This window comes from Papaver somniferum, chromosome 2 (genome assembly GCF_003573695.1).
Source record: "Papaver somniferum cultivar HN1 chromosome 2, ASM357369v1, whole genome shotgun sequence".
Taxonomy (NCBI): domain Eukaryota; kingdom Viridiplantae; phylum Streptophyta; class Magnoliopsida; order Ranunculales; family Papaveraceae; genus Papaver; species Papaver somniferum.
Window position 1 is genome coordinate 2,375,348 of NC_039359.1, and position 18,461 is coordinate 2,393,808.

The 18,461-nt window shown below is 38.9% G+C and overlaps 2 protein-coding genes and 1 pseudogene across 5 annotated transcripts; all 3 read right to left on the reverse strand.

Annotated features, from left to right (window-relative positions):
- Positions 1-3,822: 3,822 nt before the first annotated feature.
- On the reverse strand, positions 3,823-5,552 carry LOC113350595 (annotated as a pseudogene).
- A 180-nt stretch (positions 5,553-5,732) lies between these two features.
- Positions 5,733-9,509, reverse strand: LOC113346665 (subtilisin-like protease SBT1.8). Of its 4 annotated transcripts, XM_026590149.1 has the most exons (3): positions 8,751-9,509; positions 8,246-8,623; positions 5,733-8,080 (listed from the first exon to the last, which is right to left on the reverse strand). In XM_026590149.1, the coding sequence occupies exon 3, from the start codon at positions 8,033-8,035 to the stop codon at positions 5,900-5,902; it is 2,136 nt and encodes a 711-aa protein (XP_026445934.1). In that variant the 5' UTR covers positions 8,036-8,080; positions 8,246-8,623; positions 8,751-9,509; the 3' UTR covers positions 5,733-5,899. The 4 variants fall into 4 exon arrangements, with proteins under 4 accessions (XP_026445934.1, XP_026445933.1, XP_026445932.1 ...); XM_026590148.1 differs by having other exon boundaries at positions 8,429-9,509; XM_026590147.1 differs by having other exon boundaries at positions 8,246-9,509.
- A 3,222-nt stretch (positions 9,510-12,731) lies between these two features.
- Positions 12,732-16,682, reverse strand: LOC113346666 (probable receptor-like protein kinase At1g49730). The gene is made up of 9 exons (XM_026590150.1): positions 16,497-16,682; positions 15,389-15,940; positions 14,745-15,017; positions 14,392-14,653; positions 14,264-14,316; positions 14,110-14,177; positions 13,906-13,995; positions 13,683-13,767; positions 12,732-13,602 (listed from the first exon to the last, which is right to left on the reverse strand). The coding sequence occupies exons 1-9, from the start codon at positions 16,582-16,584 to the stop codon at positions 13,097-13,099; spliced, it is 1,977 nt and encodes a 658-aa protein (XP_026445935.1). The 5' UTR covers positions 16,585-16,682; the 3' UTR covers positions 12,732-13,096.
- Between the last annotated feature and the right edge of the window lie 1,779 nt (positions 16,683-18,461).

Sequence of the window (18,461 nt, forward strand, 5' to 3'; positions counted from 1 at the left end):
CCAAAATGCTACATTATCAGGCACACCAAAGGTGCTTGCAAGGCAGCAGAAGATTTTCTAACAAAAGCTCATAGTAAGCCATACTTCCTTGGAGATAATAATACTGCCAATAAGAAGACTCTGGGGAATGGAGGACAAGACAACATCATTCCTAGATGTCCTAAGAATAAAGAGACTAAGAAGACAGGATTCATCCCTCCAAAGGATGGCATTGTTCTAGTACCAAGGATTGAGTCCTCATCCCATATGGATGATGAAAATGACCCAACAAGATTGGGTAAAAGGTTAAGAATTACTGCTCCTCATGATTCAGATGAAGCTGGCTCAAGCAAATATTCTCATGATGGTGGACAATTGGAAACACAAGCTACAGAAGGACTCACAGCAAAGGAGAAGCAATCTGACAGCACTAAGGGAATACATAAGGTAATCCACAAAAAACTCTTTATAACCTTGAATATTCTGCATTATTTTCATAATATTTACCTTAGTTTTTTCTTTCAAAATCAGTCTGTTATAATTCTCACTAATTACTTTTATTCTTATGCAAGTATGAAAATTGTTTCATGGAATGTTTGTGGATTTGGAACAAGGATACTAGAAATCATCTTAACATGCTCATTAAAACCCAGAACCCTGACATAATTTTCTTGAGTGAAACCAAAAATCAGTCGAAGAGAATGAGCTACTTACTAAAGAGATTCAAGTATCCAAATATAACCCTTTTAGATCCAATGGGCATTTCAGGAGGGTTATGTGTTCTATGGAAAGATGGAATTGATCTACAGATTATTAATGCTCAAATGAATATGATAAACTGCATTGTTAAGCTTGATAGCCAAAATAACAGTAGTCGTTTGACTTGTCTTTATGGTGCCCTCAATCCTAGTGACAAAGAGAATCAATGGAACCACCTTAGAAACATAAGGACAACCTATACTAATCCTTGGATTGTAATAGGAGACCTCAACATCTTACACCAGAATGAAAAAGAAGGTGGAAATCCTTATAGTCAAAGTGATATTGATGCTAATAATCTTCTTTTGGATAATAACAACCTGCTCAGTATGCCTTATATGGGGAATCCCTTTACCTGGACCAATAGAAGGAATGAAAATAATCTAATTCTTGAAAGATTAGATAGAGCTGTTATTTCTTATGACTGGTCCAATTGCTATCCAAATGCTGCTTTATATCACTTAACTGTCTTAGGAAGTGATCACTGTCCTATAATGCTAATCACTAGCAAACTAGAGTGCAACACTAAGAAACCCTTTAGGGTGAACAAATCCTGGTTTAGAGACCCTACTTGCTCTGAGTTAATCAAAGCTGAATGGAAAGGTAATACTAATGGCTCTGCTGGTTTTATCCTTGCTAATTTTTTTTATAACACCAAAATACTGTCTTAGAAACTGGAATTATCAACACTTTGGTAATATAAATTCTCAGATTTCTAACTTGGAATTTCAGCCTTCTAATCTTACTAGAAATGTTAGAAATCACAATGACAGCAGGGTGATGGAGCTAACAGGGAAACTAAAGTACTGGTATGATGTTGAAGAAGATTTTTGGAGGCAAAGAGGTAAGGAAGATGCAATGCTCTTAGATGATAGGAACACATCCTATTTTCATCAAAAAGCAAACTTTAGAAAACAGAAAACTCAAATTGAGTCTCTTCAAAACAATCTAGTTATTTGGCTTGATGAAAGACATGATATTGAAACTGAGCTTCTTAGACATTTCAGTGACATGAGTAGAACTACACGCCCCCTAGATCTGATGCTTATCTTGCTAAACTTGATAATATCATAACTGATCAAGATAACCTTATGTTAAATGAAATGCCATCTAGTGAAGAAATTAGGAGAATTGTCTTTGATGTGAAGCCTTGGACTACTTCAGGTCCAGATGGCTTTCCACCTGGTTTCTATCAATTAATGTGGGAGACTGTTGGACCTGAAGTTGTCAAAATGGTGAAATCTTTTTTCCATTCTAAATACATTCTGAAGCAAATGAATCATAAATTCACTACTCTCATTCCTAAAAGTAATTGTCCTAGAAATGCTGCTGATTTTAGGCCCATTAGGCTCTGCAATGTGTCCTATAAAATTATATCTAAGTTGTTAGCTTCTAGACTTAAGAAAGTTTTGCACAAAATTATATCTCCTTCTCAGACTGCTTTCATACCTGGTAGGCTAATCCATGATAACATAGTCATTGCTCATGAATTAATTCATTCTATGAAGAAAACTAAGGCTAAAGATGGTTGTGTTGATATCAAACTTGATATGTCAAAGGCTTTTGACAAAATTGAATGGTCCTTCCTCCTTGATAATCTCAAAAGGCGTTTCTTTTCAGATTGGTGCAGTATGATCAACCAGTGCATTTCCACTGTCTCCACTTCCATCCTTCTCAATGGTGCTCCAGGTAAAGTTTACTATCCCCAAAGAGGATTGAGGCAAGGAGACCCCTTGTCTCCATACCTCTTCATTCTGTGCATGGAAGCCTTGTCTAGAAGTTTAATACGAGCTGAACATGACAAGCTCATCCATGGGTTTAAAGCCAATAAACATTGCCCCTCAATCTCCCATTTGTTTTTTTGCTGATGATTTCCTTATTTTCATAAAGGCGAGAACTAGAGATGCCAGAAACTTAGCTAGTATCATTGATCAATTTAGCAAATTTTCTGGGCAAGCTGTTAACTTTGAGAAATCAGCTCTAGCCTTTAGAAAAAAAGTCCCTAATAATGTCAAGAATGAGATAGCCAACATTCTTATAATTAGAAGTATGTTTTTAAATGAAAAATATCTAGGTGTTCCTCTTCTTTTACAAAAAAGAAAATTTCATTCTTTCAAACATTTGATTGACAATTCTAAGGGTAGACTTTCTCACTGGAAACTAACCTATCTAGCACCACCAGGAAGAACTGTAATGAGCCAGTATGTTCTAGGAAGTCTAGCTAGCCATCACTTAGCTGTTTTTCCTATGCCAAAGGAGCTTACTGATAAGTTAGATAGTATTCAAATGAGATTTTGGTGGGAGTAAAAAATATGGTGAGAAAGGTTGTTTCCCTAAGGGATGGACTGACATAGCTCTTCCAAAAGAACTAGGAGGTCTGAATATCAGGAAAACTGATATTTTAAATCTTGCTCTTCTAGCTAAATTAGCTTGGAAAATGGTGGAGAATCCAGATGATAAATGGGCTTGTGTTCTTAGGGGAAAATACTTTATGAATTCTAATCCTTTGTGTGATAGTGTGTCTAAGCATGGCTCTTGGATTTGGAAGGGAATCTGTACAAACCTGGACATAATCAAAAAAAATTATGTTTGGGAAATTGGTAATGATAAGTCTGTACATATTTGGAAAGATAATTGGATTCCAAATATGCACGGTCCTCCCTCAACACAGTTTAACTCTTCTAATATGGTGCAATGGTTAGGTATTCTCATAAAACAAAAAATATCAGCAAGTCCGATACAGCGTTGGGTTCCAACAATTTTTTTTATCGCTGTTGCTCGGACTCTATATATTATATATTCCCGGCTCTAAATTTCATTGTAGATTCACTATAAAATAGATGGTCTGTATGATTGGTATGTCCACGAAACTAAGCTAAAATCGAAATCTTCGGTCCCTGTTAAAATTGCACAAAAAGTCACAAAATTCTAGCATTCTTGAACAATTTCTAACCATTAATCTTTTCTGTCTGCCAAAAACAAATCTTCTCCTCTGTCTCTAAATGAAGTGTCAAACGGGTAATAGCCTCGTGACTGGTATGACCACCTAATAAGGTTATGAGATTCCATGAAAGATGAAGATATTCAGAGGAGAAGAAGGTTAACATAATCTTCCGCATTTGTGTCGTATATTAGCCCAGGATCCATGGCTTTGTTGGGGTTAACATGACCGGACCCCATAGCAAGAGGTGACGCAGGTTGGTAATTATCTCCGATATCTTTTATAAAACTGTTACTGTTGTCTAAGGTATCGGCTGTGGTCATTAAGGCGGATCGAATAGCAGCTGCGCTCCATTCAGGATGTACACCTTTTAGAAGCGCTCCAATACCTGCCATCTGCAGGCACGACATGGATGTTCCAGATAAGAGGTTGTAGTCGCTGTATAATAAACGAGAACCGGTGCCACAGTAGTTCTAGGCCATGCTGCTAAAACTAAAGTTCCAGGAGCCATGATATCGGGTTTTAAGACAAAAGGGCAACTATGTGATGGACCTCTAGAACTGTAATCGGCTACTCTTGGTGCAGGCTTATTTCTTCTTCTACCAAGACGAGTCTTTTGAAATTGTAAGCTGGCACTTGGATCTGAATTCATTTTCATGTAGTTCAAGATGGATTGACCATCTTTTGGGTTTATGAAAACTGCTGGAAATGAACTTTCTAAGAAGAAGTCTATGAGAGTAGTGTTGGATATGAAGAGACCACCAGCAACATTATCAACTTGCCCACCAACTGAATCATCTGTGTCCACACAAACAACGATTTTGTATCCGACTTCTTTCAAATCTTTTGTACTGTTGCATGTGTTCATGAACATTAACGGTGCTTTACTCAAAGATGAATTTAACGAGTAAAGAGATGAACCGAAAATCGTTACTTAGAGTTACAACTCCGTTAAATTCACGATCAATGGTACCTGCACTTACCGTAAGTACCCATGGTATTCCGTTGTGCAAAGTTCCAAACCAAGGGCCTTCATTGCCGGCAGAAGTCGCAACGAAAATTCCTTTCTCCATTGCTGCAAAGGTGGCAATGGCCAAGGGATAAGGAAATAACATCCACCCCATCTGCAATTGCTTGATCAATAGCAGCAATAATATCAGACGAGAATGCACCTTCCTCCCACGGGCCATTGGTGCCATTCCTTTTGCTGTCCCGTTGGCATATCCGAAGTACGATACACCTTCGACAAAACTCCCTGCAGCGGTGGATGAAGTATGTGTCCCGTGTAGAATTCATTGTGATTGTTATATTTGGCATATTACTAATCAGACCCTTGTTGAAGAATTTAGCTCCAATGAGCTTCTTATTGCACATAGAAGAACTGAATTCAGTTCCCTCCATACATTCTCCTTTCCATCTAGACGGAATTTCACCCAGTCCTTCGTCACTGTAACTCTTACTCTCGGGCCAAACTCCGGTATCAACTACACCAATTATGACATCTTCGCCGTAGTTTGATGTCGGCCATGCACCATAGTTGGAATTTAAATTCAAGAACTGAGGAGCACGAGTTGTATCGACTCGAACAAGTAAATCACGATATGAAGAAACAAAACCAGGTAAGTTTCTAACTGATTCTAGCTCAGATAAAGAAAGACTTGCACTAAATCCATGCATAACATTACTATAAGTATAGATAATGTCCATAGAACGGGTGGTAGCAGTGGTTGATATCTGTGGATAATGGCGAACGGATGATAGAGCTGAAGCGTACCAGTTATGGTGATCAGAGGAAGCTTTTGGCATAGCAGATAAATCCATGTGAACGATATATGTATCCCACATAGATGTGAATAAGTGTAAGATAGTAATGAAGAAGTCCCATTACCTTAACCAAACAGGCGATGGTGGGTGCAATACATATTCTGATCAAGACCCTTGTGCATTCTGGTGGACTGGCATTTTTTTGTTGGATGTTCGACAACTTATCTTTCAGATAACTTCTAGTTACTTCTGTTTTTGTGTTGATTTTTATCTCTGTTATCATCTTTTCTAGCAGTTCATAGTTGTAAATGCGAAACATAAGAACCAATTTGGAAATCGATTCAAAACCCATGATCAATTGACTAACTTGTACTAAGACATGAGTCAATATGAGTAGCTAAGCAAACATTTATTTGACCAATTATTGCAGCTCTGCACCAGAATTATGATTATTTACTAGACTGTTACTATAGGGCTTCTAACTGTATGCTTCTCTCCTTCATCAAACCAAACTAGAGAACCATAAGACATTATCCCATTCTTCCTCTTGTACACTGTCAGAACATAGCTTTGTTGTTCATACTTTGCATTAAACAAAAGTGTATCAGGTACCACAGTGACTTTTGATCCCCTCGGCGCTGTCAGCTTGGCTTTGTAAGTTGATGGCCCGTCACCTACATATGTGACTACTCTTCGGAATTCCTGAACTGTTGATGTAGAATCAACTGACAAAACGATGAAAGATGGGTAATTCAGATCCGTAGACGGCTTAGAACAGTCGTAAGTCGTTGACCTGGTGATTGTTAACATCTGTTCCCTTGTGTAATTCATTGAGCAAAGAAGGTTGACATAATCTTGGGTTCCCAAGTCATAAACCAAACCGGGGTCAACAGCCTTGTTAGGATCCACTTGACCTGATCCCATAGCAAGAGGACTAGCATGATCTAAATTTATGCTACCTTCATCGTTGATTGGATTATTGGTGTTATCTAATGGGTTTGCTGTAGTCATCATTGCAGACCGGATAGCAGCTGCACTCCAATCCGGGTGTGCAGCCTTCATTAGCGCAGCAACACCTGATGCATGAGGACATGCCATGGATGTTCCAGAGATCATGATGTAATTTTTGTTTAAATTGGTGGAGTTTTTGCTATCTGGAATCCATGCTGCCAAAACATTTGTTCCTGGTGCCATTAGATCTGGTTTTAGGACACCAGGATAGCTTGGCGAAGGTCCCCTGGAGGTGTAACTAGCCACAGTAGGTGCAGGTTTTGTTCCTAAGATGGTTTGTTGAAATAGTATTGTCACTTTCGGCGTTAGATTGTCCTTGGCATAATTGATCACTATGGGTGCTTCAGTTTGGGTAACGAATACCGCGGGGTAGTCTAAATCGCCAATATCAAGTTCTGGGGAAGAGCTTGTGATAAAAATACCTGCGACAACCTTCGCATTGATTAGCTGCTGAACTTGATTATATAAGTTACCAGTGTCATCGCAAATGACAACTAAATTCTGGACTTTCGACAGCAATGCCGATGAATTGCATGCTGAGATTTCTTTGTCATAGATAAACGGCCTGTTCACAACCTCTACCGTTCCGGTGTATACGGATGAACCAAAGATGATTTTTTCATCGCCAAGAAGCACAGTTCCGCCAAATTGGCGGTCGATAGAGCCTGCTGCAACTGTGAGCTGCCACGGAATCCCATTGTGAAGGCTACTCAAAGACGGTCCTGCATTTCCAGCAGAAGACGAAACAACCACACCCTTTTCCATGGCTGCAAATGATGCTATCGCTATTGGATCTTCATAAATAGGGACGTTATCAAAACCCATCGAAATTGAAATGACATCGACGCCATCAGCAATTGCTTGATCCATACCAGCAAGAACGTCAGAGGCATAGCGGCCTTCACCATTTTCCCAAAGAACTTTGTACATTGCAAGCCTAGCAGCAGGAGCAACTCCTCTTGCAGTTCCTTTGGCATATCCAAGAACTGAGACGTCTTTGACATAGTTTCCAGCAGCAGTTGATGAAGTGTGTGAACCATGACCTTCAACGTCTCTTGGAGAGTTCATGGTAATATTGGCCCCAGGATTTGCTCCAATCACCCCCTTGTTAAATTTTCTTGCACCGATAAGTTTCTTATTACACATTGAAGGGTCGAACTGTTCACCTGACTCACAAATCCCCTTCCACCTTGCAGGAATTTCAGTCATTCCATCGTCTTTAAAGCTGTCACTCTCTGGCCAAACTCCAGTGTCAATCATACCAATGATGACATCTTCACCGTAATTTGACGCCGGCCAAATACCATTAGAAGGATTAAGTGATAGAAATTCAAATGTATGTGTTGTATCTAGCTTAGCCATTTTGTCTGCATAAGCAGAGACAAAACCAGGAGTGTTTTTCAAGGATTCTAGTTCATCTTTCGATAGAACCACACTAAATCCATGAAAAGCATTGTCATAAATGTAAAGAAGATTTGGCGCCGTATTTGATGAAGCAGAAGAAACACTAGCAGATTGGAGGACGGATGAGTACCAATTCTCATGATTTGCAAAAGTATTCGGCATGACAGATTTGTCCATGTGGATGATGTACGCCAACTTGTCTTCTGCTAAGGTGGATTCTACCTGTAGAAGAATTGAAAGAAAACATGAGCACAAGATGAGTAGAGTGGTTCTAGTAAACACCCTCATTTTAGCTTTTCGTTTATGATGAAGGGATGATAATCACTGGACTCCGTCAAACCATACTTATATAGTAAGTGGTATGCCGAAAAGGATAAAGAAAGTCACCTTCAAAGTTCCTCATTGCCAGCCTAAATCAACATTGATTTCCTCTCCAATATTTTTCATCACATTTGTCCTCATCTTATTGTCTACCTCCTAATCCATACCTTTGAATTTAACGTTCCTAGAGTTAACTAAATAAAAAACAAGGGAATAAACCGAATCATTTTTTGGGATAGTATTACTTACCTGAAAGCTTCTTAGTTATTAGCTCCATCGCATAGTTAAAACGTACAGAACAAACAAGACTAGAGTGAACAGGGTGCAAGAGAAGCTTTATGATAAAGAAGTGTAGAACAGTTAAGAATTGCCAACTCCCATTTCATGAGACGATTTTCAGAAAGCCTCATAAAAATGGCAGTCCTGAAAAAGCCACCATTGCACCTGAACAAAACAAGAAATTTACAACTGTCCTTTGATGCAATTCATTAAGCAAAGTAGTTTGCATAATCTTGGGTGCTTAAATCATAAACCAAGCCAGGATTAAGAGCCTTGTTAGGATCAACTTAACCTGATCCCGTAAGTTGCTGGGATGAAATCATTATAGGTATCTCTGATTCAAATGTTTGTGTTATAAATTGGGACGAATCCATGAAAACAACTTTTCTTCCTGGTGATGATGCCCTTATATCTGGTTTGAGAGTTACAGGATAAATCTGGAAGTGTAAAGTTTTTAAAACTTTTTTAAACCATCTTTATTTATGAAGTTTATAAACCTTGGACAACACTATCCTTCCGAGCAGGATTTTGAGGTTAGTTAGTAGGCCCTGGGTTTCTAAGAATGTCAGCCTCACAATAGGCCAAGGATTAGCCTTCAGATAACTGATCAATTTTGGAGCTTCAAGTGGACCGAGTACTACTCCAGCAGAGGAGAATTATCCATTGTCAAGGAATTGCATATTATTGGAGACAAAATATAACTCCTGCAACTTCTGAAATATTAGTACCTATGAATTGCTGACTCTTGCTAGTAACACCCGTGAATTTCATCCTAAGATTCCTTTGATGAATATTAATTGCACGACAAGACAACCCCAGTAGTGAGAAGGAATTCCAAGTATCAGGTATGGTCCTTGGTTCCTCGCAAATGAAGAGACAAAATCACCCCTCTCCGTCACTGCAAATAGCAATTGGATCTTCATATCAGCACCATCAGCTTGTAGCGAAACTCCTGCAGCAGCAGGAGAACCTCTCGCAGCACCATCAGCATATCCAAAGAATGATGCATCTTGTGCTTAGTTCCCAGCAGCAGAAGATGAAGTGTGGATACCATGACCTTCTTCGTGTCTTGGTGAGTTTCATAGCGATTGAGACCAGGATTGGCAGCGATCACACTGCTGTTAAAGCATTGAGCGTCGATCACTTTCGGGTACACATGATGGAAGAATTGAAGTCTTCACGCACCTCGCAGAATCACTTCTTCAGTCATTCCATCGTCCTTGAAGCTCCAATTCTCTGGCCAGAGACCCAAAATTAACCAAACCGGTTATTACATTTTCATTGTTGTTGGAAGCCTGCCAAAGACCATTGGCAGAATTAAGAGAGAGGAATCCAAATGTATGCGCCTATCTAACTCAGTAATCTTGTTTGGATAAGCAGAAACAACACCAGGTAAGTTCTTTAAATTTAGCAGTTCATCTCTTAATAAAACAATGCAAAACCCATGACAAATGTTCTCATAAATACAAAGAAGTTCAGCATTTCATTTGATCTAGTAGGAGGTATAACTTTCACAAAGTCAAGGATGTTAGAGTACCACTTCTGCCGATTTGAGAAAGCTTTCAGGCTTCAGCATAACCGACTTGTCCATGCATGGACAATATATGTCAACCTGCCGTCTGACTTGGATCAAACATTCAGAATTCAAAGAAGTCATGAGCACAAGAGTAGGCAGGAACAGATAATAGCTCTACTAACAGTCACCACACCTTTTTTTTTCGTTGGTTTTTGTATGATGATCAAGTAATGTAAGACCTGTTTAGAAGTTCTTCCGCAGGGCCTCCTAATGTTTCTGCAAACATCACATCCTGATTTGCACTGATTAAGTTCTTCAATTTTTCCATCACCTGTCTTCCTTCTGATATTTACAATAAGAATATAGCAAGATACAACAAGGAGAAATGCATAATACATACTGCAGGACTTAATCTAATTTTGTCAAATTATGAACATCATGACCCGTCTACAGTTATCCCACTAATTGACTGGTCGGAAAAAACACAAGCAAAAACAACTTGACGGAAAAGAATCGCCAGTAAGAAACCAAATTTTTTAAGGAGTATGGAAACTTTCACCGACAGATGAATTTCATTCCTCTTAGTTTAAATTCATATGTATAACAAAGATCAAACAGGGATTTTAAGAATCTGTAGTTAACATTTGTAATGATGAACTACAAGAAAAGATCACCGATAAAAACGTGGGATTACTTCTAATATCATACATAAAGCGCTCCTTATTTTCTCTTCGTACAATCTTTCTCAAGAAATGAAGACTAAGTTAAGAAAGCCATATCCTCTCTAGCGGCACCATCTATTGTTACTAGTACTACTTCTTGTGCCAATCACATCATATTCATAATCATCAATCTCTGACAAGGAAATTCTGCTCTACTACTACTACAACAACCATGTAATGCAACTATCAACACATCAGCTATCTAACCTGGAGAATTTACCAGCTCATCTGAGGTTTCCAGTGATAGCGCACATGCTATAGTTGATTCTTAACTCAGAAGACTATACCATACCCAGCCTGGCCTGGTAACCAACCAATGCCAGGGCTGCATTAAATTACATGGTGACCGCGAAGAGGTTTGGGGGAAAAAAATTTAGGTACATGACCAACTCCTAAGTGGCTTATTTTTCATTTGGAGGACCTGATTCTATCAGCCCTGGTGTTCAAAATTCAGATATCTAAGGTCCGGGTGAGGATATGCTGGCAGGCTGGCAGCAGTTGCCTCAAATAGGCCGATCATGGGACTCTTATGAGTTGGTGACTGATTATTCATTATACTGTGGCATATCAATGGTAGTACCTAATACTGCTGGCAAGTAGAGTAGCAGCATTTCTACAGGGTAGTTCACAAGGATTAGAGTCCAGTGGCCATTCATTCAGCAATTACGACTACAAAAATCCCTATCAAAATCCGTATCGATTAATTGGATTGGCTGACATCCCATAAAAATTTGGGATGGGCATTCCTTCTTTTTCCTGGTTACAAGGGGTGGGCCATATTAACTGAATCAAAGCTTTGGATCCTGGCCTCATCTCTGATAAGGAATTCCAAGACTATGTCTAGAGTCTATGTAGAAAGTTAAAAGACAACAACAAGCAGATGGGTGTTATCACCAGATGAAGCCAATAGAGTACCCTAGAAACTACTCCTCCGTCCTCACCTCAACTACCATACCTCCGGTGCTGTATGATCCACAAAAACTGGTCTTCCAAGAGTAAATAACTTCAGTGGGGCTGTGAAACGGAGGAGATGACAATTTTGTATATCAAGCAATTTTGAAGGTCCCTAACGGCATGCCTATGCAAATAGAGCGAACACTCTTGCCTTTACTAGCAAGGGCCAGAAAAATGGATTGTACTTAGCATTGGGACTGATGGAGAAGTAGGCAAGCTTCTAGCTTTCTTAAATGAGACAATCAACATTATTACTATGTATCTAGTCCTATATTAGCCATGGCCAAACACAATTATTTTCTTAATTCTCAGAATTTGCTAACTGTATGCTAATTTCTCTAGTTCTGAACTTCTTTGAGGGGAAAGTTAAACTTTGAATAGCCACACAAACAGCGCAGTACTGCAATCAGCCAACTAATGTCAGGGACTCTAAAGTACAGCCAACCCTTAAATCAAAGAAAACGAGAACAGCAATTTATCTGGGGTGGCCTATATATATCCAATAATAAAAGCCAAAAGAACTTTATTAATCTCTCATCTGCTCTAAAAATCATAGCACCAAGAAAACAAAAAGAAACAGACGACTTCTTACATGCTGTCAGCAATGACTAATAATCTAAAGCTTCTTAACATTCTAGGATAAGCAAAGCCTTAAAGCAACAAATTATTATATCATAAACATACCTTTAGGCCAGAGGTGGAGGATTCCACATCACGAACCACATTATAATTCTTGCAGAAGTCTGGATCCACTGAGGGCGGCTGAAGTTAGACAGCAAAGTGGCATCGTATGCAACTGTATCCGCTAAAATACGTGCCAATCAAGTCTTCTTCTTGTGATTTTACTATAAGAACACGAGAAAAAACAAGAAGGAGAAATTTGTTGTTTGTGAATAAATTTGAATTACTACCCTGCTTTCTGCCCGATTGTGAATGTGATTCATGAATCCATATTACTAAAAGGTAACTCACACTATGGAACACGTAATCACATAAAAGCAAATTAAATAATGATAAGAAAAGTAACTGATAAGAAAATGCAATTATATATAAGATAGAATGCAAAGAAAGACACCACATATGTTGTTACCTCCAAAAATGATATTTACTAGTTAGTACACAATAACAAGAAGAAGGCCATTCCTCGACATCCATAACAAGGGTGCTGACAATCTCGATATTTTTAGATCTTGATATTCTAGAGTGAAAAATAAGGAAAGCCTTGACACAAAGTTGTACAGCTTACACATACCTGAAGAGAAGAGGAACACATTCCTCTTGACAAAAAATAGAGGTGCATGATCCCACCAAAGACTAATTTTTACCCGATTCAAATTTTAAATTTCCTCACTTAATTAAGTTGTTGAAGTGCCGACGGATGCTTCTATTAAGTTGTTGAAGTGCCGAGGAATGCCTCTCAAGAACAATGGAATAAAAATGAGGAGATCATGGTGAGCCAGATTCAAGTAAGAAGCTCCTGCTACAGTAAGACCTAGTTGTACTTGAAGAAGAAGGAAGATACCTTGCATCACCACTATGATAAATCACTTCACTTCTGTGCACCTTTCCCTTACTTCTTTCTCCACCTTCATAATCTCCATCTTCCATAGCATTCACAAACCCAATGTGCATAGGATCTGAACTCTCATATAGAACCCTAAGAACCTGCTTAATTGAAGGCCTTGCTCTTCCTTCTCTCTGAGTGCACCAGCGGATAATCGAGGCGATTGTTAGAAGCTGTTCTAGATCAAAGGACTCTCCGACATTTGGGTCTACTAATTCAGGTAACCTAGATTCATCTGCCATGTATATCTGGGACCATTCCACTAGATTCCTGCCATCCTGTATTGCACGTCTCCCAGAAACTAACTCTAGCAAAAGAACCCCATAACTGTATACATCACTCTTCTCAGTCAGCTCCTCATTAACCACATATTCAGGATCCATGTAACCTGTATGCCGTCTACAATTAAGATCTCTTTGGAGTTTATCATTCTTAAAAAATAAATCCTGGAAGAACTATTATTCTAACCTGGAGTTCCCCGGATATCAGTGTTCATCGGTTCAATGCTAATTGCTCCAGTTTTTGAAGCATGTGCAAGCCCAAAGTCTGCAACCTGGTTAAAGGAAAATATAGGTTATTTCTTAATTGAATTCATAACACTGAAGGCTTGATATCAATGCTATAATGGACCTCCCTATGGGAATATTCTCTCATAAAAAATACTACATGTTCAACATCTCAATTTCACTACCTTTGCAACAAAGTTCTCATCCAGCAGAATGTTGCTAGACTTTATGTCCCTGTGACATAGAGGAGGCTCACAATAGAAATGGAGGTACTCCTGTATGAACATAAAATAGGTCCCAGTGAGATAGAGATAATTGCATGTGACTAGTCCAATTCACCAAGATCAAATTAGTAGCTCCAACCGAATAACATGATAGTACACATTTACCAGAGCATTGGCAACATCAATAGCAATTTGAATTCGGGTCTGCCAGCTTAGAGGAGTTTTCCCTGTAGCTGCCGAGGAAGATGGTATATATATTATAAGAAGTTAGAAATGGGAAATTTTGAGTATATTAGCGTAAGTTCCTGAAAGCACATACAATGAAGATGATCCTTTAAACTTCCATTTTCCATGTACTCGTACATTAGAAACCTGCAGGAGATGAAGCAAACACTAGTTGATAAACATCTTTACTCGAGATTGAAATAAAAATAATAAAGAAATTACCTTTCACGTCTATCAACACAGAAGCCTCTTAGAGAAACAAGATGACGATGATGGAGTCTTCCAAGAAGTTCTATCTCTCTACAGAAATCATCCTCTGCTTGTTCTGAGACTTTGTCCATTCGCTTAACGGCAACCACAAAACCATCACTGAACTGAGCTTTGTAGACAGTTCCAAATCCACCTTGTCCAATGATTGTGTTGAAATTGTTAGTAGCCTTTTTTGTTTCTTTGTAGCTGAATTTCCTAAACATGGATGCTGGACCTGAATGAAGTACCATCATATACATGAGAAACATGTAATTATGTATCTAACATCTCGCATAATATAGCCAAGAGAGGTTACATGAACACACCTTCCTGAAGTTTCCGGAATGACCGAGTAGGGAAGGCCTTCCAAGAGGTTTTATCAGGAACCTCCGAGTCCTCTAGCTGTCTGCTTTTTTTACGGATTAGAAGTATCATCACTATTAGCAGCAGAACAGCTACTGATGTAATGAAAATGCCAATAGCTGGGATTATTGTGAGGCGGTAATGATTGCGATGATCCTTTGAAGGGAGCTCACTCGGGCTAGAAGCGTGGAATTGGCTTGGAGAAATAATTGGTGGTAAAGAAGGTGGAGATTTATCTGAAATTACCACTGTAGTTTCAGAAACATCTTACTTATAATTGATTGTTATACATAACAATAGTTCTACTTAAACCAGTTAACATAATGGATCACCTTAGAACATCCAAACAAGTTTTGCATGTATATTGGTTTACAAACATCATCAGGATTCGGGAGGTTTGTTGTATGGAAATAAACATCTAGAAACCTATGCTAGATTGAAAACTTCATTTCACATGATTTGTAGACTTTGAACACTCCTTAAATTCCAAACCATATGCATGAAGCAGACAATTTCAAAGAAGAATAAAAGTGAAAACATTTAACAGAAACAAACTGCTTATCAGTATAAATTAAATGCAATAGTGAGATCAACCATAATTGTGTACCTGACATACTTCCAATCCCAGGAATTCCAAAGAAGCAGCTTGCTGTGTCAACGGCTGACACAACGTCAACTTGGCTTGCAATAGTAGTAAATGTTGCATCTCTACAATTACTCAATGTAACATTAGCTTCATCACCTACAAGGCGGTGAAGGTATAGAATACTAGCATTCAAGCATTTCTTACAATTACTTTCCACCGAAAGCGGCATTATGCAATTCGATGAAACATCTCCAAACCTCGGTGACTTGAGCATCTGCGTTACAGTTTTACGGCCCTTGCATTGGTAATGGACACGAATTTTTGTCCCAAGCCCACAAAAGACTGTTGCATTTCGGGGTGTACCATACAATTCTAAGGATTGCGAAACTGATCGAAGGCAAGTCTCTCTCAACTCCGGAGGTGCCCCAATGTTGCTTGTTAAATTCGCATAACGAGAAATCGAAATTGCAATCAAGGCATTGATGTAACGGCAACATGTTCCTCTAGTTTCATTGTTAGAGCATGCTGAGGCTGCCAGAGTAAAATTCGACGCACTAAAATCTAGGGGGCAATCTGTCAACATGCAGCAGAAGATACAATCATTTAAATTGCACCAAAATTAACAGCAGAAACAAATTCACCCAATTGCAAAACCAAAACCCACGCAGTTTGATATCCGAATTTGAAATCATAGCATTTACCACCATAGGGAACTAAAGCGAATACCAAATACCAAAAATCAAATTGAATAATGCAGGAAACTAAAAGTAAATGCACCCAAACTAAAGAATTAAAAAGTTCCTTCTCAGTAATTGGTTTTAGTACAATCATTTGTGAATATGAGATCTTGACTTCACACTTTGCACAGAGAGGGAAGAGAGACGGTACAATTTGGTCCCCATTGAAGGGTCTCATGACTTGGACAGAGTATGAAAATTACATGACCATGAAGTAGCAGCCCAAATCAAACCCCAAAATACAAAGAAATAAAAAAGAACAACCTTATTTTTAATAGAAATCTGAGAAACAGTTCACACAGAATCAAACATAAACCCAGAAATTGTTTCAAAAATTGTATCAGAAATGTACTATTTTTGTCTTCTTCCAGTTGAAAGAGAGAGAGAAGTACCTTGTGCCATTGCCATCTGAAGAATTCCATGAAAAATAATCAGCGCAAACAGCAGAGATGCAGCAGCAGAAGCTCCATTCACCAACATTTTCACCCCCAACAGTGAGAAAGACAGAAGTAGGAAAACGCTTACGAACTGCGTATGTTAGCAGTATTGGGGGAAGTAGAAGAAGAAGAGTGATACAAAGTCACACACTGTACTCAAGAAGAAGAAGGAGAGGAAAAAAGAAATTGTGGGACCCACAACACTCTCGAAAACAAGATTGAAGAACGCGCACAACTGACAAATATGTAGGTCAATGGGACCCGCACAAAGCAACATGGGACCCACGACGCTTTCTACAGCGAAAAGGAAGCTTGTAGATAGAAAAAGAGCAGTCAATTTGGTTCTTTGATTTCTCCTTCCGGTGCAGTAAAGGGCACGGCGACGGCCACTGTCTCGGGGCTGAGAAACAAAGAAAACAGCACCGATAGACCGACAGATTAAACTTGTATATCTGCTGCTAAGGCTTTTTCAAAACTTTTCTGAAACTTGGTACATACAGTCCTTTATACTATTCAATATTGATAAGTCCAGCTATATAGTGCGTGACATTTATGGAGCAAGAAAATTTGGGGACGGGGACCAGTCCTGGCGCATAATTTATTATTTGTAAGGAAAGTTTTTTTGAATTTTCTGAACCCTGAAATGTGAGATATAAGGAAATGTGTTACTGATGGGGAATTGAAGTTGAAAGCTCCATTTCTTCATGCTTGTGAGTTGTGTTCGACAAAGACGTGTTTTTTTGTTTTTGTTTTTGTAAAGGGCCCTGGTGAACTGGAGATTCCGATTTTGGTCTTTCTCCGGTGGAGTAGGGTTGAAGTTATGTTGTTCGTATTCGTTGTTTGGATAATACTCCAGGATATATTATATTGTTGGTTTCGGATGTGTGGGTATGCTGATCCTTTGGCTCGCAAGTAGTTCGACAACACCCAGATTAATGGAGAATAAACTATTAATTAAGTCTAGACCGGTGGCCCGCCCAAGCCTATGTTAACATTCGCATATCGGTCAAACAGTTTCCGCGCAGGAAGTAAAATTGTTATACCTTAAAAGCTGATTTGGTATAAAAGTATGAGCAACAGACGAAAAGAAATACTACTATATACTGCATATAAAGTTGTGAGCTTCTTGGTTAGAAAGTTTTCAGAAGCATGCATTAACGCAATCACTAATTTAGTCCCCACTAGGCTGACTAATTCCATTAATAAAATTATCATGCTTGCTTTGTTGAACAGAACGTTCCCGCTCTTCAAGTAGTCACTCGCACGACATTTGCAGACAGAAAAGCTGACCAATTTCCATAATATTAGTATATTATGTTAGTTTAGTAGTAATATATAACTGCTTTATATCCTTGGTAGTAAGTTTTATAAAATTATTATCACGAATTTTCGTTTTTGTTACCCAGGTGTCTTTGAGTTGAGCACCAAAAGTTTCAGAAATTTTTATAGTAGTCTATTTTATCCTTCGTCCTCGCAACATATTTGAATAATTCAGTGGTTCACGACGAACCGAGAAAACAGATCAGGTAAAAATCGTCTTTCACATCTTTTTTTCTTTCTGGTCCCCGTCTTTCGAGAGACGTGCAGGGAATGGGATGTGAGGCGCTTCTTTTTTGTGTGGTTTTTTCTCGGTCTGCGGAGACTTTTTGGTCTCATCTCCTTTCGATCGGGCTTTTAAACGAAGAGTGAGCATAAAATCCAAAGTTATGAGGCTTTTTCAAACCCCTCTTTCACCTTAAAGGTGTGTTTAAACGAAAAGTGATAGATGCACCGTGATTTAAGCATCGTGGTGAGCACCATGTGAGAGGGGGGTGGGGCCCACTCTTGCCCACCCTCCTCCTGATACTGAGAACGCAGGATCTGGGACCGTCAGATCCCTCTCGATGAACACACGGTGCTTAAATCACTGTGTATCTAGCA